Consider the following 27,416-nt stretch of genomic DNA (forward strand, 5'->3'; position numbering starts at 1 on the left):
AAATCCACTGCCACTATTTTCCCTTTGTACCTCAATTCTGTGTGGTCATAATTCCCATGCTATCATCATCAGCACTTCCACTGCCTTCTTGCTCCTGTTATCCACATAATAAACCTTATCCATTTTCATTCCTGTCAGGATATCATTCTCATCATACCATGTTTCACTTACTATTTGCAGATGAATAAACACAACACAACAATTCATCTCCCTTATTTCTATTCCTGGTATTCATAATATGCATAACAATTCATTTCTTGGTTTATAATCAGGCCTGCATATGCCACTCCTCATTTGTGACTTCTCACCTGCTTCTATCTGTTCACCTCTACCCTTTGTCCCATATATCTCCCTAGACTCAACTACTTCCTATGCATCTCAGGCTATCCCATTTCTATGCTGACCATCCCTATATATGTATGCATTCATTACTGCTTTCAGAATTTAATCTCCTTGCAATATTTTAGCACTTGGTTAGATGGGACAGAACAAGAGGTCATCTGTTGAAGTTAAGTGTGAACATGTTTAGCAAAGCTGTGAGGACTAGATTTTTCTCTCAGAGTGGTGAATGAATGAAATGGGTTGCCAGAGTCAGTTGTGAGTGCTTTGTCTGTTAATGGGTTCAAGGATGGGGGGGGGGTATGATATGGGTGTGATATATGCATGGATAGTTTGGGTTCCTGATAACAAGTCTTTGGACTCTATGGAAGCGATGTACAACAGCATAAATATATATTTTTCTGTATGATGTAGCATATCACAATTTTTAGTCTTATTTAGGCAATAATAAATTGCTTTCATGAATATTGATTCAAATTGGTATTTTATGTTTCTCTGCTAATATTGATCAAAGAATAAATTATCACTTCAATCAATTGGACAACTTTCACGTAGTTAATAACTAGAGAAAATAGCTCCTGCATCTGACAAAAAAACAGAAGGGTAAAAATTCTTTTTTTGTAAATAACAAGTGTTTATATGCAAAATATATCACCAGTACAATACTGACAATACATAATTGAATGCATTAAAATAATGTTCTAGGATTCTTTCAACTTTGATTAAATTTCTTCATACCTTTCGTATTCAGCTAGTAACAGAGATTACACCTTTTGCATAAATAGCTCATTTTGCTGTATTATTCATTAAATAGAGATAGTTAGCTTCTAGAGCAAGGTGTTCCTAAGCATTCATAAATATGGAGTTGTGTGGGGAAAGTATAACGTTTCTTTTATCTTAGTATCAGATTTGAAAATATTACAAGTAAATTTTAAAAAATTTGAATTAGTTTATTATATTTCTGACAATTTTCTCTTATATCACTTAAACAGCCTTAACCAGTTAACAAACATACTAAGTGTAGCATTAATTTATTTAGACAATGGAACAATCCTTACTGACAGAAGAAATCATTTGCTGATTTTAGCACCAATGTTCACTTGTATATATGTATACAAGCGGATGCCAAAGGAGTGTTTGCTTGGAGGGACAATAGAAAGTGTGGCTATGGCAATTAAGAGGGGTGAAAGGATGGATGAAATGATTGTGATGGTGGGCACGAATGACGTGAGAGGCAATGTAAATTGGGCGGCGAGAGATCTGAGATTCTTGCTTGAGGTTGTACAAAAGAAAATGCAAGAGGAAAGATTGTCTGTGTGTTGCCCAGGTATGATAGTGACGAGCTGAGCAGAAGAGCAGTAATACTGAATAGCATAATGTCCAGAATGTGTCAGAAGAGAGGATTGGAATATGTGTATGCTGGGAGGGCATTTGAATGAGGAAGGACGAAGGCATCTGGAGCGATTGCTGTTTTCTGAATGAGTCGGTGTGTCAATGCAGGGAAAGGTAGCAGGAGTGTAGCCTCTTGTGGGAATGGGTGCTGGGGGGGGGGCACAACAACAAGTAACACTGAGTCCAGTGGGGTTTAGAGGGGATAACGATAGGTACAGAAGCAGTGACATTTTTATGCTTTATACTAATGCCAGGAGTATCTGAAATAAAGGAGATGAATTGGTGGTGCTGATGGCATCAGCTTGGCCAAAGATTATTGGGATCTCTGGGACATGGTTGACAGAAGATGATATAATAACAGGAATTGAAGTAGCATGGTACAGCATTTTTTTGCAGGATAGGAAGGAAAATCATGGTGGTGGAGTACTACTTATGATAAGTGATGACTTATGTTCTCTAAGAGTGGAGGCTTTGAAAGGCAGTGACACTAATGGTTTTGAAAGCATATGATGTGAGGTAGAAGTGGCCAAGACTTATTTAGTGGGGTGTTGCTACAAACCAAGGAGTACAGAGAGTGGGGAGCAGGAGATATTTAGGCAGTTGAGCTTGGCAAGTGCAAGAAGAATGATTGTTATGGGAGATTTTAACTACAGCAGTATAAATTAGGAAGAGGAAGATGCACATGAAGCAATAAGGGAATGGAATTTCTAGAATTCTTGAGGGACAAATGTCTCAGGCAACATGTAATAGAGGGAACAAAAGTTTTGGATTTGGTCAAAGCTTCAGAAGAGCTGATAATAAGTGAGATGGCATCTCTTCCACCAGTTGGAGAGAGCGACCATGTGGTTTTGACTTGGAAGATGAATAGACATGCAGGAGTATCAAAGAAAAGGACATATGTGGAATTATAAGGTAGATGATTATAATAGTCTTAGATATCAACTTGGAGCAGTTCCATGGTGGGGCGGAATTGGTAGGTCAGGATATCATTAGTGCTTGGGAAATTGTGAAGGAATATTTGTTAGCACAATTCAGTGTGAAGTGGATGACAAACAATATCAAACAGGAACTGCAGTTGAAAAAGAGATTATGGAAGAGATATAAGGAGAGGGGTTGGAGACAGATGCACGAAGAATGTAAGATACAGGCCAGGAGAGTGGCTGGTATGGTGAGGAAGGCAAAACTGGAATATGAGAAGAGATTGGCATTAAGATCCAAAGAAAACCCTAGGGAATTTTTTAGCTATGTGGCCAGTAGGAGGAGAAATGATTGTGGAAGAATGACATTGCGTGATAAAAATGGGAATAGAGACTGATGCAGAGGACATAGTGGAGTTGTTCAATGAGCACTTTATTGGAGTATTTCATCCTGGAGAAGAAGGTTTTAATGCTAGAGGGATAGGGCAGGTTTAGAGGTGCAAGAGGAGAGTGTGTTCCAAATACTGAGTACTCTGGATGTGAGTAATGCTGTGGGACTTTCACCATGGGTTTTGAGAGAATGTGCTAAAGAACTGACACTTCCATTGAATGGAAGGAAGGTAAGATAGTGCCTTTGCACAAGGGCAGTAGCAGACTGGAAGTGTCTAATTATAGACAAGTTTGTGTGTCATCAGTAGTTGTTAGGGTCTTGAAGAAATCAGTGAGGGACTATATACAGCTTTGGATAGATGAGGGTGTTGTTATCTGTGAGAATCAACATGGATTTGTTAAGGGATGCTCATGCTGTAGTAATATGATTGCCTTTTATAATAAAGTGACAAGAGCAGTTGATGAGAGAAAGGCATATACTGCCATTTTTTTGGATTTTGCAAAGGCATTTGACAGGGTGCCATATGATAAGCTGATACTTAAGTTGCAGCACATGCGTTTAACACCTCAACTGGCCATGACGTCTATAAACGTTCAGCAAAATCTGGATACGATTCTGTAACACCTATTGAATAACATGGATAAGAAGTGCAATTTGGTCTCACTATTTTATCCACCATGGCCGGGAGAGGTTAAATGTCGGGTTAGTCAACTTTCCCACCATACACAGAGAGTTGTCTATGGTGGGGCAATATCAATGAAGCAGAAGGTTACAAGTGGGGTTCTGCAGGGCTCAGTACTGTGACCTGTATTGTTCAACCTTTATATCAATGACATTGTCAATGGATTACAAGGGGATATTCAGTTGTTTGAGGATGATGTGAAGCTGGGAAGGGTTATCAGTAATAATGCAGATGTGGTAGCCCTGCAAGAGGATTTGAATGAACTAGACAGATGGGCAAATGAATGGAGGTGTCGGTTTAATGCAGCAAAATGTAAAGTCTTGAAGTTGGGGATACATCAGTGGGAGGTTGCATACTCGATTGGAGGAAATGTACTGGAGGAAGTAGGCTAGACAAGAGATCTGGAGGTGATGATTGATAGAAAACTGAAATTCAGGAAGCATATTGCAAAGGTGGCGAGGGTAACTCAGAGGATTGCTGCAATACTGAGAAGGGGGCGCTGACCTTCAGAGATGAGAGTTATCATTCCATTGTATAAGACCCTGATCAGACCAAACTTAAGACTACTGTTCTCAAATTTGGTCCCCAGTATTTGAAAGGGATAAATTAATTGTGGAAAGGGTACAGAGGCAAATAACAAAGATGGTTTCAAGACTACAATGTCAGTTATGAGAATCGGCTGAGGGAATGTGGACTGCAGAGTTTGATGGATAGAAGAAGAAGAGGTGATATGATCAAGACTTTAAACTGTTGAGAGGCAGTTACAGGGTGGACATTGGAGAGTTCTTTTGCTTGGCGGAACAGTGGGAAGGAGCAATGACAAGGGGCCATCCCTGTAAGTTACGAAAGGAAGCTGTGAGCAAGAGGGGGAGGAGTGATTTCTTTGCATGGAGGGTGGTTGAACCATGGAATGCATTGCCTGAGAAAGTGGTGAGAGCAAGAACGGTCAATGAGTTCAAAGAGTGGTATGATAGACTTTGTGTTTTCTAAGAAGGACCTCCCATGATGAGTCTCTTGACTCCATGGAGGCCTGAATAATAATAATATATAAGGAATGAATCAGATAATTTTACTACCAAAATCTACTCCATCCAAATCAATATTTTCTTCAAATTTTTGGGACTAAGTGTTTGTTCTTCTTTTTCAAAAATGTGCACTTTTTCTCAAGTAGTTTTTGTATATTTGGGTTACATTTCACCCCTGAAAGCTGCTGAACTTTACTTTCTTAGATATTTTATTTTCAGTTTAATATTCATTTTTATTCTGGCCAAAACTAAATAGTGATCACCTATTTCAAATCCCCTGTATACTGTATCCTGAACTATGTAAAGATATCATTATCAACAGGCATTAAGACTTTTCTTATTTCCTGTTTGATCTCTGTATGTGAATGTGTGTATTTTTATGTTGGAACATTGTATTAGTAATGACTAGCTCATGTCCAATAGAATTCCAGCAGATATTTACTACTATTCTTATTTTTGCTCTTTTCTTCACATTTTCTCAAAACATTTCCATGTCTTGGAATCATTTCCTACTCTGTACTTTCTAATGACTTCAAAAACTTCTCTACTGCTTCATTACTAGTACCTTCTGTGGAATCATAGGTATGAATAAGTTTTACTCTCAAAATATCCACTTTGAAATTTGCCCATATTGCTCTTATTGGAAATTGCCTGCCATAAGAAGTTTTTGTTTAGTGTTGATTACTGTAGCTGCTTTCTCGTTTACAGATGCTGTCACACGAACATAATGCTTTATGGTCAATTATGTAGCAATATTAGACTTTTAGACTTCATCTGAATAGCACCAATTATGTTGACATTGAGCAGTCGCTATGATGAAAATTGAATGTGAGTTTCTGAAACAGTTATTTATGATAAGCTTCATTGTTGGAACTTTAGTTTTGGAAACTATTTTGTGTTTCCTTTTTACTTTTTTGCTTTGCTACAACTACAGGTACTTCATGACTCCTCAGGTGCAGTTTAAAAAACCCAAGAAGAAAGTCCGAAAATCAAGGAAACGTGAAGTATTAAAAGCTGATGATATTCTTCCGATACCTGGTGAAGAGGATCAGTTGGACCATGGGAGCAGGTTTGTTGTTGTTTGATGTTATTTTATTAGTAAAATTAGTGATTAAATACCAGTTAAAGCTTAATATTTTATTGAAATAAAAATCACAATATATTGACACCCTTATCTTTAACCACATCTACTATTATGAAGGTAAAAACAATTCAAGAATTTATGATTTAAGCAGCATAAAATTCGTAGACTATATATATAGTGTAATGGTGTTTCTAAATTTTTGTAAAATTATAAGAAATTGTAAAAAAATAAATAATAAACCTGCAGTTAAATGGTATTAGGAAAATTTAATTTAACTGAAGTTTATCTCTTGTGGAGTTAAGTGATGTTTTAAGACCAAAAAGTGTTAAAGAAATGATTGTGAGCTCTGTATGAAAGTTTGTACATATAACAATAATGAGTTTAGAAAAAATACCAAGAAGATGGCATTTTTTCTAAATTCATTATTGTTATATGTGCAAACTTTCATGCAGAGCTCACAAGAGGATAGCCATTGTAACAGCGGAGACACCAAATAAGAAAGATGTAGAGAGACTTGAATTCGAACACTGTTTATGAAGAAAGAATATGGAAGAATAAAAAGAAATGGAGAGCTTTGATCTGCCCAACCTGAACTGTAGGAGCAGTTGATGATGATACAATCTGATCTTTATCTCTTGTGAATTTTATGAAACTTTGTGTTCAAATCTAATAATAAATTTTGCTTCTGTTTCTTAGATTCCCCTCAAAGTATTCTATAACTTTTTTATGTTTTAGTTTTGCACAAATGAAAGATGTGTTTTGGCAACAAGAGATATGCGATGGGAGTAACATGGAGAGAGAAATAATAAATAATACATTTTTTGAACTGAAATGGAAATGAAAAGTTTTGCAGAGAAGGTAAAAAAAAAAAAAGCATAGCCAGACAAATAGGTCTGGAAGGCTAACAGACAGATAATCTGGGACTGCTTTTGAGAACAAAATCCAAAATATCAAACAAAAAGCGACATCTGTGTACAAATAATAGTGATTGTGAAGTCTGTGGTCGCTAATCATGAATTATGTGGTTCTGAATATAGTTTTATACTAGTCATAACATATTCAGATATTGTAGAGAGAAATTAGTCAGAACACTAAATTAGCTGTATTACAAGACAGTGTTCAAACCAGTTTTAACTTATGGATCTGAGAGCTGGGTCAGAAGTAAAACACTTGACCAAAGACTAGAGACCACAGATACGAGAGTCCTGAGAAAGATTAGAGGCGTGAACAGATGGCATCAATGGCAATATCATATTAAAAAACGATTATGTTAGGAAAGAACTTGACATTCTCAGCATCCAGGAATGCATTAGCAGAGCTAATCTCAGGTGATATGGTCACTTAAACAGAATGGGCGAGGAAAGATTAACAAAATAAGTGTTTTCTGCCAAGTTGGCAGGAAAACGACCCAGAGGAAGACCAAGATATAGGTAGATTGATACTGTACAAAATGCCTTAGAAGATAGAAATATAAGATCTGATAGTGTTGGAGTTTTGACAAGTAACAGACTGATTTGGAAGAAAATTGTAGACAGGAAGTTAGTAATGATGTAAATTTTTCATATAGTACTATCATATCCTGTACACCCCTTGAGGATGCATGGCAGGAATTTGATGACGATGGAATTGAGATGTTTTTAAGCAAGCATGAGTAGAGTATTGATACAGTATTCTAATAATGTGACTTCCGCTTATGACTTCCAAACAAAAGGCAACTAGAATGCAGTGCTGTGAGCAGACTGTTGTTGGTCAAGAGGACTGGAAAAAAAGATACTTTTTTTGCAATGAAAGTATGTTTTGTGTGTCCCATGGCCATCAAGGGATATGTTTTTGACATCTTAAGCAAGAAGCATTTGATAAAGAATGCACGAAACATTTGGTGAAATTTGCAATATCTGTTATGGTATGGGCTTGTATGACTGCAGAGGGTCCAGATAGTCTGTGTATTGTGTATGAAAGAGTTAATTCCAATGTGTACCAAGAAATTCTTGAGCACTTTATGTTGCCATCATCAGAAGATTTATATAAATAGTGATTTCCTTTTTCAGCAAGATTCAGCTTCTTGTCACATCACACTTTCAAGACCACTACTAGATGGCTCAAAGAAAGGCAAATCAATGTAATTCCTTGGCCGGCAAGCTCACCAGATTTAAACCCTATTGAGAATATGTAGGGAATTATGTGGGCATGTTTTGGTTTAAAAAAAGAAAAAAAGACTGAACTGCATTTAAATAATATGCTTGACCATTTACAAACAGTCATAAAAGCTAAGGGGGATGCAGCAAAGTGCTAATTATCATGTTGTTTCCCTTTAACTGTAATTTTTGTGCATTTATTTTCACATTATTCTGATATTTTGAACTACATTAAAATTATTCTTATTTTGTGAATGTTTTCAAATAACAGTTTTTTATAATTTATATTATATTTTTGTGTGTTTACATAGTTATATAATCTTCAAAGAACATAGATTTAGATTATGCTAACTCATATTTGGTGATAATTATTTTCTATGAATAAATTAGAATTGCAAATCGTTCAACAAATTTTCTTTGATTAGTCTAATTTTTTTGATTAGGGGGTGTATATATGTATAAGTTTCTGATGATCACCATAATATTAAGTTCAAAATGTTGAGTAGTTATTTTATTTTCATTTTAAATTGTTACAACATGGGAGTGTTTCCATAATTTTTTTATATAATATCATTGGAGGAGATTTTTGTCATTGCAGAATTGGATGACTGGGAATCTGGAAGTCAGATTTTTCTCTCTCTCTCTGAAGTTACAGCATAAGCATTTCCCATTTAGATTTTTATACTAAAAGCTCTACTTCAATCATCTCTAATTGATCCTTTAACCAAGACAAGCCAGTGCAAAATTTCTAAACTTGAATATCGAAGCACTTCAAAGTTGAGTAGTATTTCTTCCAGCTCTTTTTCCATGGTTCAGTTTTTTAATGGCATTATCTACTTCCAGTATTAACTTTTACTGAAGATTTCATTTCTCTTTATGTATTATTTTTGTTTCATTCTTGGTCATTACAGAAAACTTAATTCAATTAACACTGTTATAGCAGACAAATATAGTAATGTAATATTTAATTATTTTTCTCTATTTTTATTTGAATACTTGAATCAATTCGAAGTCTCTATATTCACTATATTTACTTTTTTTTTTTTTCTCATATTTACTTTATTATTTTTATCGTAATGCTGAGTATAATCTCGTTGCTTGAAATAGACTACTACCTTTAATCCCTTCAGTCTATCAATTTATTTCTGCCTCTCTCAAAGTCATGACTATGCTTCTTCACGTGTACGTATTTTAGAAATTAAGAATCGCCTCTGGCTGGAGCCATTTCCTTTGTCTAACTAGCTGGCTTTCTCTCACCTTGATCTCTGAAAATTGATTTGTATTTTACAACTGTGCCATCAGAAATCGCGTAGAGGAATTCTATGTCTTTCCAATACATGCAAGAAAGCACCTAGCACAACACAGAAATATCTCTAAAATTTATCTCTCAGCCAAGCAACGTTTAAAACTACTATTCGTCAGTTGTGGCTACTTTTACGGTCACACAGGTTCTGTCTTTTTATGAGAAGTGCATTGGTCAGGCAGAATCAGGCAAGTTATTTGACAAACAAAATAATTTATTCATGCTAAAAATCAAGATATATAAAAGGTAATACTACACATACTAAATTAATTCAACTCAAATTCACTAATAAAATTGACATGGAAATAATATAAAAATCACATGTCTGGCTCTCCACTAGATTAATTATACAGTTCTCTCTTAAGCTTAAATGACTAATGCAATTAAATGCGCTCACATACAATTCAGACATGGGAGCAGACTTGTACACACATTACATTAAATTAACTCAGACAGTATATCTTATTAGGCTTAACTGACACTGTCACACAATTAAGTACTATTCCTTCTTCAATACATAACATTATCTAACTCCTTATAATTCTGCATACTACTTCACAATTATTTTTAACAGATTGTTTTTCCGTCTTTACTACTGTTCCTTAATGCTAACAAACTACAAAATTCAGCAATTTTTTGCCATTAATTTCACACCTAGGAATGTCCTATAGAAAATTCTTACTTGTTCTTTGTCATCCAGTTCATTACATAAGATCCTAGAGATTGTTGAATTTGTCCCCCTTTTATTCTGTTCTGCCGACCTTGGAACTCTTTTACAGATTGAATCGCCCAGATTTTCTTGGAGGGGGGGGGGTCAACTCAGCCGCCCGGCGGTTGCTGAGTCAAGTCAGGAAACCCCATACATCGTTGACCTTCGCAAGTTGCGATAGCCCCAGGTCTTACATTTTTAATTCTGTCTGAGTTATTCTTTGTCTGTACAATTTCTTATTACCATTTTATTTTAATATTTTATTTAGGTTTATTAGAAAAATTGAGTTAAGTATTAATCAAATTTCCGGTATATTAAATTAATTTTATTTCCCAAGTAAAATCGGTATAGAATAAATTTTATTCTAAAATCCTTCTATACAAGATTTTATAGTAACAAACTGCCCTTGGCCAAGAGCTCTATATCACAAATTGCTGTTTTAATAGAACTTTGCCATGGCAAACCTACTATGTGTTTAAGGGTTTAGTACTGTAGTGATAGTACAGTACTAAACACATATTTAGTACTATTCTCTAAATAAGCCTTTCCAAAATCTTACTAAATGAATTCATGCTAATTAGTACTAAATAAGTGTAATATTTAGTTTTTATAGCCCCCCCCTTTTTTTTTTTTTTTTTGTGAAAGCACTGATCTCCATACCATACTGCAATGATGCAATAACAATCTAATCTTAATTGCTTATTGAACACAGTTATGGAAGAAATGAAGCGCAGGGTTGTGTTTTTTTTTTTTTTTATCTTTCCTGCAGTAGGCAAAGAAAGTTTGCACTTTGAAGCTTAAATTTTGAAAATTAAAGAGAGCTTGTGGAATATAACCATCAGTATGAGTTGGCTTCATATTTTACTACTTAAACAACACTCTACCAAACGCCTGTTATATTCACCATTCTTGAGTGCTTTATATTAAAGATGTCATTGGCCCAAATGTCTCTGATGATAACCAACAGTTTTTTATGTCGAGTTCATACACGAGAGGTTGGTTGATCAACCTATAGTACATTAGTAGCATATATGAGTAGTGGGCTGGGAAAGGAGGAACTTGTTTACATTTGATTTGAAACACTATATTGTATTCCTTGGGAAACAATGAGGGGGGGGGGATGTGTGTTCCACAATACAGCAGTTTGCAGAGATGAATGAAGAGGAAAAGAAACTTGTTCTGTTTGTTTCAAGGTGCACAGTGAAGGGATGTTGAGCTGCAACTGCACATGTTTCAACAAGCTTAGTACTAAGTGGGGGAATTATTGATGTTATTTCAGATGAGCATTTCCCATGGAAATATTTGTAGAATATACATATTGCAGAAACCTAATGTCTGTGCAAAAATGGGAGGAGTGAGATGGTAGCAGATGGATCATTAATAAGTGTAATTGCTCTCCTCTGTATTGAGTCAATCATTTTGAGGGAACTTTTAGGGGCCCCAACTCATATGTGAGAGCAGTATTCGAATAGCTGTGTGGATTTGTGATTTGTATAATGTTAACAACTGTTCAGGGATGAAGTAACATCTTGAGCGAAAGAGAAATCCTAGTTTTTTTGAAGCTGAGGATGCAATGGTTGTGATGTGTTTATGCCAGGAGAGATTTGATGGTAGGGTAATTCCAAGAAGAGAAATCTCAAATTATCTGGAAATTTAGTTATTGCCAAAATGAATATTGGGAAAAAAAATGGGTTCTTTTTTTATGAGAAATAAGACAAAACTGTGTTTTATTAGCATTGAAGTTAATGAAGTTATCTGAACCCCATTGGAGGATGGCTCGGAGATCAGAACTGAGGGTGGTGGTTGATGTTCTGTAGGCTGAGGTGAGTTGTGTAGAGTAATGTTTATTAAATGAAAGGGAGGAGTGCAATGTGCTATCATCTGCAAAACTGTGAATTGGGTTGGAGGTCAACTGAAGTAGTTCATTGATATTTAGCAGAAAGAGGGTTGGTGAAACGGAAACTTGTTGAACCCCATCATTACTTGAAAGGTGAGAGGATAAGGAACCATCCACCACCACATACAGTGTGCATCAAGACAGAAAGCTGGCAATCCAATTACAGAAGTCTGAGACAGACAGACCTGGTCAAAAGCTTTGGAGATATAAGTGCAACCACTTGAGATTTGCCAAACTTCTCCATGGCATTTGTCCAGAGATGGGAAGCAGACCTCCCAACTCCAATTCCCAACACCTACACTATCTTGAAGGTAGTGTAGGAGTTGGGAATTGATGATTTTTTCCATTACTTTAGACAGGGCTGAGGTAAGCGAGATAGGGTGGTAGTTGGATTGGAGTGACTCGTTGCCCTTCTTGGAAATGAGTTGAATATAGGCCAGTTTCCAGGTTGTGGGATAGATATTAGTGAAGTAAGAGAGTATATACAGGTGGCATAGGATAGGAAAGTTCTGGTGCACAAAGTTTCAGTACAATTGGAGGAATGCCATCAGGGCCAGGAAACTTTTTTTGTGTCTAATTTGGACAGCATTTTTCTGATCTCTTTCTAGCAAAGGGATATAATTGTATGTTGTAGGCCATTGTATGTTGGACATCTTGAATGGTTGTGGGACATTTATTATTTTCAATTATGCATGCATTGGAAGCAAAGTTGAGGCCAGTTTGGACAGTCTGCTAGTTTCCTGCTTTTTGCTCTGTCGAACTCTGTTTTGGAAGCATTAATTGCTTTTTTGCATCTATTTCGGGCTTCAGTATAAGCTCTAAAGTAGAATGGAGCTCTTGATTTGAGCCAGTTATGGTATGTTTGGTTTTTATTTGTACAGCCTTGGCACATCTTTTGGAGAACCAGGGTTTGGTTCTCCAAAAGATGTGTTTTGTTTTTTTTATCTCATCTTTTTTTTTTTATTCTATTAATATTAGGGAATGACAGTTCAGAGTAGTGTGAGGAATGTATGTTTCCATGCCGGTGATTGTGAGGATTACTTTGGTGATAAGTTCGATGCATATGTTTAGGTTGGAAGGCCAGAAGCAATAGTCCAGCTATGGGAATATAGCAGAGAAGTTGTGGAGGCTGTCCCACTTGGCACTGTTATAATGCCAAACTACTCTTGTATGGGAGTGGCTCTGTAAGCATTGTTGCATGGGGGAGGTAATTCTGACCACCAGATTATGGTCAGAATTACCTAGGGCCTGCTACTTTCACTGTGTATTTGGAAGGGTTATTGGTGAGAAAGAGATCTAGGGTGTTTGGGGAGTGGTTTGGGTTATCTGGTATTCTGGTTGACATCTGAACAAGTTGTGTAAGGTCATTAGTAATAGAAAATGTTTCAGCAGCTCTGCCTGCAAGATATATACAAGTGGAGGAGGAAAGCGAGCTGGTGTTGTGACACCAGGGCAAGAGGATGTTTCTTTAAGTTGTGTAATACCGAGATATCTAATGCCAACAATTGGATTCTTGTCAGTTCTTGATAGTTATTAAATAATAATGGATATTTATTGTTCTTTCTTTTAATAATTTTCAATGCATTTGAATCCTTTCTGGTTTTTCTCAATCTCAATGTTTATAAATTTATTTTTTACAGAGCACAGAAGAGAGAAAGACAAGCAACAGTTGAGTCAGTTGAGATGGAGGATGAGTTTCTTTATGGAAATACTAAGGATCGGACTGAAGGTGAAGAAAATATGGACATCGATAATGAGCTTGAAGATGATGGTAATCTTCTCTTCATGTTTGTTCTGTTCCTTGACCTTTTAACGATTTCATTTTGATCTTCTAATTACTCCATCATTTTGCATCTTTTAATGTGTTTTTGCTATTCGTTTTTGTCTGTTTGTTATCCATTCATTTGCTGATAATGTGCTACATTTTTGTGTGTAATATGTATGTATATATATATGTATATATATATATATCCTTGCTTTTGATCTCATCAAATATTATTTTCTCACAATTATTTTATTTATTTTTTATATAATATTTTTTAATATTAATTAATACCGTTCATTTCAGATGTTTAAGTTAAAATTGGTTTAGTTATACTTTTGTCTTTTATTGTCTTAGAGTATTTAAATATTGCTTCATATTATTCTTTTTAAATCTAGGAATCTGCCTAAAGTTTATTATTCCTTTATCTTGGAGGAGGCCTTTGTGTGTGTGTGTGTGTGTGTGTGTGTGTGTGTGTGTGTGTGTGTGTGTGTGTGTGTGTGTGTGTGTGTGTGTGTGTGTTTAAATTCCATACAAGATTTTGCCTGCTGATTTCAAATATGTTGGATTTCCATTTGAAATTTCTGTATTATGTTTCCACCATACCTGTTGGAATAAAATATTCTTTTTTAAAAAATTATGTATAGCATCTGCTAACATTACTATGATATATTCTCTGCATATAAAATAAAATTTACATATTATCCCCCTAGATTTATCATCTGTCCAGATTTAGCTAAATCTGGATACGATTTTGTAATACCTATTGAATAACATGGATAAGAAGTGCAGTTTGGTCTCACTATTTCATCCACCTCGGCCAGTAGGGAGGTTATTATTATTATTTTAATTTTTAACTTTTTTTTTATCTCATCTTTTTTTTTTTTTTATTCTATTATTATTTCTTCTATGAGAATAATGAACAGCATAGGACTTATCCTGATTTGTTTCTCATCATCAAATTTCTTGATATGAATGCTGTGATAGTATTGCACGAAAAGTTCATATTATTACCAGTTTCATGTCGACAGTTTTCTCACAAATTAATCTATCTTATCCCATATAGTTTTCTAAGACAAATTGAAAGAAAGCATAAATCTAAAGAATCTAATGATTTTAAGGCAAATCTAAAGAAAACAAGCACCATCTGCATTAATTCATCTAAATCTTGGTCTTTCTCTGGATCTTCATCTAAGTATCAGACACTTGTTTTACTAACTTTCTGTTTACATGTCTATACCACCTCAGTTTACTCTGCTCCTGCATTCCTGAGTGTTAACAATCTCAACTTTCTTCTTAATGTCTTAATTTTAACATGATTCTGCATTGATGTCATCAGTTCAATCTCCTGATTTTTCTCATGACTCTCATATCAGTGGTAAGAAATAAAACAATTGATCTTTTATCTGTGAAAACCATAGATGAGAATAACTGTTTATTTCTAACTCAACTCTGAAATCCACAGTTTTAAAATTGGTCTGAACGCTTTCTTGTATACTGCTAGTTTTGTGTTTTGGCTTATTTCTCTCTCTCTATTCCATATAAATTTTTTCAACTGGCTCCACACCATACCAATTTTGCTAATTCTGTTTCTCTCTCCATATTTATTTTGCCATCTTTATTAAAAATTGTGCCTAAATAGCTGAAATATTTTACTTGTTCCAAAGGCTCTGCAGTTGAAGTTTTCCATATTCTTGCCTGTTTTTTATTGCTGTTTTTTCAGGTTAAATTTGTTACAGCAGTTAGTCAGTTTAAGAATCCCAGACTTACACTGGATTTGTCTAGTGGTACATTATCTGTGTAAAAGAAAGATGTAACTTTGATATTCCTATTCTGATATTAGGTTTAATGCCACTTTCTTTCATAACATGATCCTTATAGATGAATAAGAGCAAACATAAAGTACATTCTTGTCTCACATCTGGTTTTACAATGCACTGTTTGTCTTAAAGTGAAAATCTGATCCTGATAACCTTTATTTGATCTGAACTTGCCTGTTCTTTGGCAAATTTCTCTTCCATTGCTTAGGTTCTACTGGAGTATGATTGCAATAAATGTTACCTGGAATGCTAACAACTAAATTCCCCTGTAATTCTCACATTCAGTTTTATTTCCTTTTTATTGATGGGTATTATGCAAGCTCTACTCAGATCATCTGGTTTTCAACATTATGACAAGCCTTCTGTATTATGTTGTAGCCACATAATTCAGAAAGCCTTAAGCATTTCTGATTGAATATCATCTATTCCACTTGCCTTTCCACATTTCAAGCTTTTGATACTTAGTTCTACCTCAAGTACTGATATGCACTCCTGATTTTATTCCTCTTGAATAGTTTCTACCACTGTTCTGTCATTACTTGTTTCTTTCAACAGTCATGAGTGATGTATCAGTTTCTTAATGTGAACCTGCAAGCATTGTAGGATATTGACATTACTACACAATTAAGTTTATTCTTCTTTCTCATCTGTCAGATGAGGATTGAGTCTCTTATGAAATCTCTTCTCCATCTGACTCTATTTCTGGCTGTTTCTGTCATCTCTCTGAAGCTTGATAATTGTGACCTTTCTTTCAAAGACTGTAGCCAAGTTCTTTTTGATCTGCCTCTGATCATCTTTCTTCAATGATTCCATTCAGGACTACATTTGGTAATCTCTGAGAAGACATTCTCTGGAAGTGTCCAAACCATGTTAATTGCTGTTTAAGAATTACAGCTATGAATTCTTCTCTATAGTTTACTTCATGTTTGACTTACTTATTTGTTTTGTGTTCTGACTAATGAATCTTATTTATTTTTCATAAGCATTTCATTTCAAATGCTGTGATTTTCTGTATTTCTTTCTGATTTGAGTTTCCATGTTTTGGCTCCATATGTTGCCATAGGTATAATAATGGTTTTATAGAGCTTTAGCTTGAGGCTTTTGGAAATACTGTTATTTTTCCATATTATACCATCCTTTGTTAAGTCTGTATTTTACTATTTCTGTGTTGTTGTCGAGATTGTGGATAACAAGACTGCCAAGATATGTAAATTGCTTTACTTGTTCAAGTGTATGATTTTCTAAGTTTATTGAAATTTTTTCCTTATCTCTTCCTATTTTCATTCTTTTAGTTTTGCTCAGATTGATTTTCATTTCAAAAGTTTTGCACTCTTTGTTAAAAATTTTATTGTCTTTTTCAATTCTACACTAGATTCTGCAAGAATAATAATATCATCTGCATATTTGGTGACTGATATGCTTTTTTCCACTCTTCTGCGGCATCTATCTAAGTGCTGCTAATACTAACTGCAGCTACTTTTGTCAATAATCTCTGGCAAGTAGCACTTGTCTTATGGGATTACCCCATCTCTGGAACTTATGCATCTAAGAGTGTGATGTAACATCATCTAGGGTATTGTTCCTGCAATTCCCATATTGTATAGGAACATCAACTATGGCAACATCATCTGTTGTTATGCCCACATGAGGCATATCCTTTCACCACAAGCATTTGCTTTCTATCCTTTTATTGCTTCATTCTAATTCTGAATGCGTCGGATGCTGAAAAGAGATGCTGTTTGATATGGTTAATCTCTTTTGTTATTCGAGTTTGGAGTGGAAGGAATGCGAAAGCAGATGACTCTTTATAAGAGTTGCTCAGAGAATTTTGCTGATTCTGAAATGGGTGCTATTATTGGCACCTACTCACAGACGACTCTATAAGCATCTCTCATACGGTTTTGCTAAAGTAGGTGTTGTTGACACCTACTTGCAGATGACTGACTACGAGGGTCTCATACAGTTTCGCTGGAACTGAAGCAGGTGTTTTTTCTGACTTGCTTTCTTTAAAACAGCAAACGATCTTTATTTCTACCCAAACTTCACCCAATGCAAGTTTGCAAACGAATGGTTATAGCTTCATTGGCTATAAACCATTTTTCCTGTTTTGCTACTAGATGCAATTCTGCGTACACCTTAGCCACTATGAGTTTTGGTAAATAACCAACAAAGGTGTGCCATATCTGAAATGAAATAACTTGATGCTCAGAGGTGGAAGAAGAGAGAATCAGAGGCTTTGCTTTGTCTGTGACTGCTTCTCAGTAGTCTGGTTTGTTCATTTATATATATTCAAACTGCACTATACTATACTAGTGTATAGTGTTGTGCATACCTTTATGCTACAATAGACAAGATGTGTTTCATTCTGGATAAAGGTGAATAAACAGGTAACATCAAATTGTCAAAGTCTTTGGTATATTTAATTTTAATTCTCATTTACTATGGTTGACTTTCAGATGAACAGAACAGTTGTAACCTCCATTGTGCATCCCATAAAATGACTGAGTATTTTAAATTCATAATTGAGTAGTGATCCTTGATTGCCATTTATTAGGCAGTTTGATTAGTGATTTTTTTTTTATCTCTCCTCTTAAAAACATTTTTTACACATATTCTTTGTGTGTGGTCTTCTAGTGTTTTTTTTTCTCTCCCTCTCTGTCAATAACTATATCACTACTCTCTCAATATGGAAATGCTTCTCTGGAGATTTCTTGCTGAACATCTCTTGTCTCCCATTGTTCACTGCTGTACTCTACATGGAAATTCAAAATTAGATGGAGACAAAGCACGTAGTGCTAGTCGAGGCAACTCGTGGTTAAGGTGGGTAAAGCTCCGATCACTTTCCTTGGTATTTTTTCCCTTAAAGTAAAGCACACCCCCTTGCGGAGATGTATGATGATAAACATTAAAGACAATGGTCACTACCCATACCGGTTTCGATGTTTATTGAGGTCTCGTCAGTGGGAGCCAGACCTGAAAATGCTAAGGTTGAAGTAATGCAGAGCTCATTATGAATTTTACCTAAACAAGTTGCCATAAGGTGCTTTGACCGTATAAATAAAATCTCAAGATGAGAGATAGATGTACAAAATTTTTTAACCTGGGTATATTATGTATTCAAGATACTAAGTAATTTTATATAAATAAACTTGGTTTTTAATCCTATTTCCCAAGTAAGCAAACAGACAAGAAATTAAAGTTTGCCTTGGACTTGCACTACGTGCAGGTGCAAACTTCACTTTCTTGTCTGTTTGCTTACTTGGGAAATAGGATTAAACACCAAGTTTATTTATATAAAATTACTTGGCATCTTGAATACATAATATACCTAAGTTAAAAAACTTTGTACATATATATATATATTTTTTGTGCATGTTAACTTATATAATTGTTTAATTATTTTAAAATAACTTACAGCATAGTAGCATTTGGGTAGTATATTTTCTGACCAGTTTCAATTCTCTCTGCTTTTGTAATTACAAGGAACATGATAATTGTTTCAGATGTGATCGGTCCTGATGAAGACCTTACTGGAGTATCAGTAGAAGAAGATCAGGCAGAAAAAGATTTGCAGACAGCTCTTTACAAAGCTCGTAAACTGAAACAAAGAGAGACTGTGACTTCGGCTCCTGAAAAAGTATGTTAATGACAGGGTTACAGAATTACATGATATAGAATAATAATCGTTATCAGTATCTCAAAGTAATTTTAAAATTGTTTCAGCTGTACAGTCCTATATCTTTATGAACTTCCTGCTTTCTTTATGTTCTAAACGACTAGTTTTTGACATGTATAGTATTACTACCCAGGGAGCATTAAAGTGTTTGGGGGATGGGGACTATTGTCCTGACGTGTTCTCTTGACGTTCGAATCTGCCATCTTGCTAAAAATCACTTTCATCAAATAAGGAAAACTAATTGCAAATTAATCACTGATCTAAGGGTAGAGAAATTTCTATTATACTGCGCCACTCTATCCTTAGATAAGTCTATATGAATTAGTAGGATTAATTCAAAATTAGTTAGCAGTCTTTTCACTCATTCAGGCCGATGGTATTTATTTTCTTTCCTTCTGGGATTCCCGCTAGATCCGAATTTTTGTGAACGGTGCAGTAAAAAGAAATTCAGGCAAACACAATATTTAAATTAACAAACAAAACATTTAATATATGGTTATATAACAATTACATAAATTCCACATCTAAATATGACAAACCAGTCAAGTTAGCATATCAAGTCAAGTCATTCATATTAATCCAATCTTCCAAACTTTCACATACAAATTCACAGTTTCAGAATCACAAAGTTCCTATACCCAACTTATTACAATAGAAATTCTTAATTAATCAGTTTCCTTGTATCTCTCAACTACACTCTACGATTGACTCATAACAGGCACTAACCATGGCAGATATCATTTCAATGTCTATATTTTCAACTCTCAGCCTCGATGGTATGCTACAGTTAATGTTAGAAATAGCGCAACGGAACTAATACTTAAATCTTCATACACTGAAATAAACTAATATGACTGTCCTTACCAGAAATAATCTTCAGTACTTCCAATATTTTGTGAGCACACTTTCAAATTGTATTTATCACACTTGCGAACCACTAAGTAACTAAAACATTACTAATCGCGCTTTAAAAACCCTAGATAACAACTATAAGGTATATTAATTATTCTTAATTTTCATTCATCAACTAGTTTAACTCTGTACAATTCCTTTTTTGGTAGTATAGAAATAAGTCGTAATTGTAGACTGACTGGATTTATTCAGAATTCTTCGTTGAATGTCCAGTTCTCTAATTATCCGATTACGGCAATAATTTCCTTTTATTACTACGGCTGATTTTGCTTTCAGCCAACTATAAGATTCACTTATATAAAAAAAAATATCTACTCAACTCCTATCCTTAGGAATCTTTTAATTACTTCTCTTTTTTAGTTTACTTCCTTGCTACCTTATAGTTCCAAAGTTCCGTTCCGATTCCTCTTTACTACTACGTATCTATTTTCTCTTCTCTCTACAAACGCTCCCCTCACACGCGCTCGTTTATTTCCATGCGTCTCTATGACAACCGATAGACGTAAACATTCTCGCGAATGTTACATTAGGTTATATAACTACATTCAGTTATTACATAACGTTAACTTTCATGAAAAGAATAAATAGAATATTTGCATTCCAATAAATGCGTAGTTAAATTACAAATATAAGTTCTTACAATATTGACAAAACAATAAACAAAACAGCTTAATAATATTTAATACAGAATCTATTTACCATTAAAACATTTCTTTGATTAAGCAATTAAATATTTGACATAATTAAGGTAGTTATATGATATTAATTTATAATATATGTTATTTACATCAAATAATATTTATAAATATAGTTCTTGTGACGGAAAGTCATGTTGGATTCTGAATCAAACAACATTTATTCTATTTTCTACATAATTAGAATCCAACAAAGGCTTACTCTTCCTTTGAAAAATTTTTCCTTAAAGAAAAAATTTTTCACTCTAAACCTTTAGGTGGTGGAATCAGATTTCTACTACCCTTTTTTTTTTTTTTTTTGGTCTTAGGTTATACCTTGTTTGGATGAAACTCCATCCTGTGTTTTCTACAACGCATGTACTATCTTCTAAAACTTCTCGGTCTTTACTTAGATTCTTACTGTCATTACATTTGACTGTAGTATATCTTCTACTTTGGTGATTGATTCTTCTGGTTTTCCTTCTGTAATTATTTAAGTCCTTATAATTGTCTCCTCTTCTCATATTCTTAGTTCTGATATGCAAAGCTGATACCTCAGTAAAATTAATCTCAGCTGGTAATTGATTCTCAGTACAAATTTCTTGCTCAGAATCAGATACTTGAAGTTTTGATGTCAAGTCAGTGTCAAGTTGAATAACAGGCTGATCAAGTATAGTAGGGCTTAAATCAGTATTTTTCACAGCTTGTTTGTCTATAGATGATTGCATCTTATCAGGTTGTTCTTCTTGATTAGGCACACAAAATCTTCTTGTTAGTTGCCTTGTTCCTGTGCACTCAGAGTTATTGTGTCTTTTAACACGTATTCTTCTATTCAATATGGATATTTGACCTGTGGAAAAGTCACAAGAGAAGTGATGCTTCTCCATAAAATTTGTTCCTAATATTATGTGAGCATTTAAGCTAGGAGAGAAAGGGACTATCAATAGATCTTGATATACACAGAGGTTGATGTCAGGTATATAAATTTGTGCACGAACTTTTTCATATGCTGTAGATCTCGAATTAGAAAGAGTTGAAATTCTTACAGGTCTCCTTAAATTGGTGACATCCTTCCATAATCTATCTCTTAACTTTAGGAAATAATGCTTACCGATGATTGAGGCATTACAACCTGTGTCAAATAGAATGTTACAATTATGACCTTTGACACATCCTGTAACCTTCATCATTAACTCTCTTGATCTAGGGAAATTTTGAGCTTTATTATATGTTCTATGAGAAATATGTCCAAAATTAGAGTTTCTTCTGCTGTTAGAGTAGTTTCTTTTATTAAAGTAGCAATTCCCAGCGATGTGACCAATCTTGTTGCAATTAAAACATTTGGGAGGATCTCCATCATCTCTGAGAAATTTTCTCCTTGTCTGAGTTTGAGGTTCAATGGGAATTTGCTGTCGAACATTCTCCAGGGCTTCCACTACTCTATCCAATTTAGCCAATATTGGTTTATTTTGCTTCTCAACCTCCAGTTTGACAACTTTACTAATATGTTCTGCTGTGGGATTGAAATTTTCTTGAAATCCTACAGTCATTTCTGTCAATTTTTTTTATTACTTCATCTAATTTATTCTTCATTGGCTGTTGCAATTTTTCTACTTCCTGGTGAACAATGTCTTTTACTTCCTTAAATAATTTCTTGTTGGTTTGTTCTTTTGTGTCGGACATACAGTTTTGATCAATAGGATTCTCTCTAATGATTTTCCTTTCATCTTCTTTCTTTCTGTTCTCTTTTGAGGATTTATTTACTCCTATGGAACAATCAGTTGTTTCTACTATGTTTACATGGCCAATATTGGATGAAAGGCAAAGGTCTCCAATCATCTGTTCCTTTTCCTTGACAGCTATAAGACATTCCTCTAGTGAGGTTATCTTCTTCTTATAGGCTGTCTCCCTCAGTTTTTGTCTGACACCTTGTCTAAATTGTTGATAAACTGCCCAATCCAAATGAGGTTTGTCTTCATTGGATACATTTAAACTTTCAGAGAGAGTTAGTAATCGATTGTAGAAGTCACCAACACATTCTTTGTCCTTTTGTATAATCCTCTATAGCTTCCACAAATTCGGTCCAACACTCCTCCGTTTACAAAACTGAGATAGCAAGACTTCCTTAAACTTCTTGTATTCAAATGTTTCCTTAAGTATAGGAGATGAAAAAAAATATGTCTTAGCTTTACCAATTAGTTTGTTTCTAAGTAATACCAACAATTGAAAGTCTGTCCAACCTGCTGTTTCTCTGAGTTTCTCAACATAAGTAAAAAAAGATAATACATCATCAGAGTCTTCTCCTGAAAATTGAGGAATTACTTGTTGGGGATTCATACTTCTAAAAAATTCACAAAAAAAAAGTATATATATATATATCATCATCATCGAATTCCTGCCATTTACCCTCAAGGGGTGTACAGCATATGATAGTACTACATGAAAAAAATTACATCATTATTAATTTCCTATCTACAATTTTCCTCCAAATCAGTCTGTTACTTGTCAACACTCCGATATTATCAGATCTTATATTTCTATCGTCTAAGGCACTTTGTTTCGTATCAATCTACCTATATCTTGGTCTTCCTCTAGGTCGTTTTGCTGCCAACCTGGCAGAGAACACTTGTTTTGCTAATCTTTCTTCGCCCATTCTGTTTAAGTGACCATACCACCTAAGATTAGCTCTGCTAACGCATTCCTGCATGCTGACAATGTCAAGTTCTTTCCTAATATCCTCGTTTTTAATGATATTACTATTGATGCCATCTGTTCATGCCTATAATCTTTCTCAGGACTCTCATATCTGCAGTCTCTAGTCTTTTGTCAAGGGTTTTACTTCTGACCCAGCTCTCAGATCCATAAGTTAAACTGGTTATTCTGTTGTCTATTTCTATATTTAATTTACCATCTTCACTAAAAATCGTGCCTAAGTAGTTGAAATGTTTTACTTGTTCCACAGGTTCTCCATTCAGAGCACAGTTGACATTTTCAATCATTCTGCCTATTTTCATTGTCTTTGTCTTTTTATTGCTGACCTTCATACCATATCTATTACAACAGTTATTAAATTTAGTCAGAGAATCTTGCAGACTTGTAGCAGATTTATTTAGAAGTATAACATCATCCGCATAAAGCAAAGAGCTGATATTAACATCCCCAATTTTGATATCATGTTTAATACCACTTTCCTTCATAATGTGATCCATATAGATAATGAATAACAGAGGGGATAATGTACATCCTTGTCTCACACCAAATTTAAAATTAACCATCTTCCTGTACTTCCTTCAATTCTAATTGCTGACTTACAACTCAAATAAAGACTAAGTATTGCTTGATATAATGCCCCATTGACACCATATAACTGTAGCGTACTGAATAGCTTCTCTCTTGGTACCTTGTCATATGCCTTTTCCAAATTGACAAATTCCCATGCTTTCTCAACTATTTGTCGTAAAATGAAGATCTGATCCTGACAGCCTCTATTTGGCCTGAATCCAGCTTGTTCTTCACCAAGCTTATCTTCCATTCTTCTCAACTATTTCTCAAGTATACTTGCATAGATCTTGCCAGGAACACCCAGTAAAGAAATACCTCTGTAATTCTCACATTCAGTTTTATTTCCCTTTTTATATATGGGTACTATGAGAGCTCTACTCCAATCATCAGGAATTTGTCCCTGTGTTCAGCCACTGTAAGACTTTTATACCACCATACTTCAGCATTTCTGGTCAAATATCTACTCCTGCTGCCTTTCCACATTTCAAGCCTTTGATGGCTTTTTTCTACTTCAATTATGGAAATGTATTCTTGACTGTATACCTGTTGAGTGTTTTTTGCTACTGTGCTGTCATCACTGCTTGTTTCATTTAGCAGTTTTTCAAAGTAATTACCCCATACTTCGAGGATATCTTTTTCTAACATTTTCATGTCACCTTTATCATTTCTAACTCCTTTTACAGCACTCTTTCCTCCATTCCTAAGCTTCTTCAACAACCTCCAGAATATTTTGCCACCTTCTTGATATTTATTTTCTATATTCTTGCCAAAGTCCTCCCATGACTTTTGTTTAGCTAGTTTTACACAGTGTTTAGCATTCTTGCATTTGTCTCTATATTCTCTAAGAGCACAAGCTGACTTATTTGACAGGAACTTTTGATATGCTTTCTTCTTTTCCTTCACCGCCTCTTTAACTTCCTGTGTCCACCATGGAGTTCTGATTTTTTTTATCCTTGCAGACAACCTCACCACATGCCTCTCTGGCAGAATCAATCAATGTTTTCTTCAGAGTTTGCCACTGAATCTCCAAGGTTTGATTCCTGTTCTCAAACTCTTTCATTTTTTCCTCAATAATCTTTGTGTATTTTAGTCTACAGTTCATATCTAAGAGCTGCTCAGCTTTTATTTGCTTTAAAACTTTCTTATATGTTATTCTTTTCAATATGAAATTCAATTTTATCCTGCTCAAGACTAAATAGTGATCACTTCCAATTTCAAATCCTCTGTACACTCTGGTGTCCTGCACCAGGGAGAAAACATCACTATCAACAATAACATAGTCAATGAGACTTTTCTTATTCCTTGCCTCTTCTCTCCATGTGAATTTATGCACATTTTTATGTTGGAACATTTTGTTAGTAATAACCATTCCATGTCCAGAGCAGAAATCCAACAGATATTTGCCATTATTATTAGCTTTGCTCTTTTCTCCAAATTTTCCCAAAATATTTTTGTATGTCTCACAATCATTTCCTACTCTGCTGTTTAGATCCCCAACAAGGACCAACTTTTCCTTTTTCATTGTGTCAGTAGCTTTCTCTAGAGCCTCAAAAAATTCCTCCACTTCTAGCTTAGTAGAACCTTCTCTGGGACCGTAGGCACAAATAAGTCTCATTGTCCAGTTCCCCATTCTCATATTTGCCTACATTACTCTACTTGAGACTGACTGCCATTCAAGAAGTTTAGCCTCGTATTTTGTGTTGAATACTATGGCTGCTCCTTCTTTTCCTTGATTGTCATTGCCTGAATATAACATTTTGTATTTATTGCTCAGAAAGATCTCACCAGTTTTTGTCTTTTTTGTTTCAGTCACTCCTATTATGACGATCTGTTACTTATCTAATTCCTCTGCTAACTCCATTAGCTTTGCTAATGCATTACTGGATGCTGACAAATTCAAGTTATTTCCTAATATCCTCATTTTTAATATAATATTGCCATTGATGCCATCTGCTCATGCCCCTAATCTTTCTCAGGACTCTGTTATCTGCTCTCTAGTCTTTGGTCAAGTGTTTTACTTCTGATCCAGCTCTCAGATCCATAAGTTAAAACTGGTTTGAACAGTCTTGTATACAGCTAATTTAGTGTTCCGACTAATTTCTCTCTTATTCCATATGAATTTATTCAATTGACTGCCTACCATACCAACTTTGTTGATTCTGTTGTCTATTTCCATATTTAATTTACCATCTTCACTAAAAGTCGTGCCTAAGTAGCTGAAATGTTTTACTTGTTCCACAGGTTCTCCATTCACAATGCAGTCGACATTTTCAATGCTTCTGCCTATTTTCATTGTCTTTGTCTTTTTATTGCTGACGTTACCATATCTATTACAACAGTTATTCAAGTAAGTCGGGCAATCTTGTAGACTTCTAGCGGATTTATTTAGAAGTATAACATCATCTTCATAAAGCAAAGAACTGAGATTAACACCTCCAATTTTGATATCAGGTGTAATACCACTTTCCTTCATAATGTGATCCATATAGATAATGAATAATAGAGGGGATAATGTACATCCTTGTCTGGCACCAGATTTAACATTAAACCACCTTCCTGTACTTCCTTCAATTCTAACTGCTGATTTACAACTCAAATACAGACTAACTATAGTTTGATATAATGCCCAATTAACACCATATAACTGTAGCATTTTGATTAGCTTCTCTCTCTTGGCACCTTGTCATATGCCTTTTCCATATCGACAAAACTTAAATACAGATCTTTGTTATATTTCCATGATTGCTCAACTATTTGTCATAAATTGAAAATCTGAACTTGACAGCCTCTGTTTGGCCTGAATCCAGCTTGTTATTCACCAAACTTTTCTTCCAGAATCCTTCTCAACTATTTCTCACATTTAGTTTTACTTCCCTTTTTTGTATACGGGTACCATGAGAGCTCTAATCCAATCATCCAGATTTGTCCCTCTGTTCAGGCCTTCTGAAGTATGCAGTGCAGCCACTGTAAGACTTTTATACCTACATACTTGAGCATTTCTGGTTGAATATCTTCTTCTTCTGCTGCCTTTCCACATTTCAAGCCTTTGATGGCTTTTTCTACTTCTAAAATAAATACTTCTTCCTCAACTTTCCAACTTTAAATATCCACTATTAACAGACAAAGACTTCATGTTCCATCATTATGTAGAAAATAAGCTAATTATCACCGTCCATTTTGTGGATTGCCTCTCGGTATGACTGAGCACTATAAGATAAAATGACGTGTGCATATCATATCCTCTCATTGGTCATCTTCCATTATGAAAAATTACAATTAATAGACAGAACAGGTATTTGTAATGACTAGCATTCCCTACTTGATGCGATAAATAAGGTAATACATTTCTGACATAAAAGATGAAACAGAATGGGCATTACATACATAAAACTGAATGATTAAACCAACTCTTATTT

The 27,416-nt window shown here is 34.8% G+C and overlaps 1 protein-coding gene across 1 annotated transcript in view; it reads left to right on the forward strand.

Annotated features, from left to right (window-relative positions):
* The window catches only part of LOC150102650 (U4/U6.U5 tri-snRNP-associated protein 1), a 323,990-nt gene that overhangs the window by 197,545 nt on the left and 99,029 nt on the right, over positions 1-27,416 (forward strand). Inside the window, exons 12-14 of the mRNA XM_090399032.1 lie at positions 5,700-5,815; positions 13,515-13,645; positions 18,960-19,093. Coding sequence (XP_090255158.1) covers positions 5,700-5,815; positions 13,515-13,645; positions 18,960-19,093 — 381 coding nt within the window. The remainder of the gene's footprint in view (positions 1-5,699; positions 5,816-13,514; positions 13,646-18,959; positions 19,094-27,416) is intronic.

This window comes from Typopeltis vanoorti, chromosome 10, assembly GCF_054136105.1.
Source record: "Typopeltis vanoorti isolate ZY-2024b chromosome 10, IOZ_Tvanoo_1.0, whole genome shotgun sequence".
In the NCBI taxonomy this organism is placed as follows: Eukaryota; Metazoa; Arthropoda; class Arachnida; order Uropygi; family Thelyphonidae; genus Typopeltis; species Typopeltis vanoorti.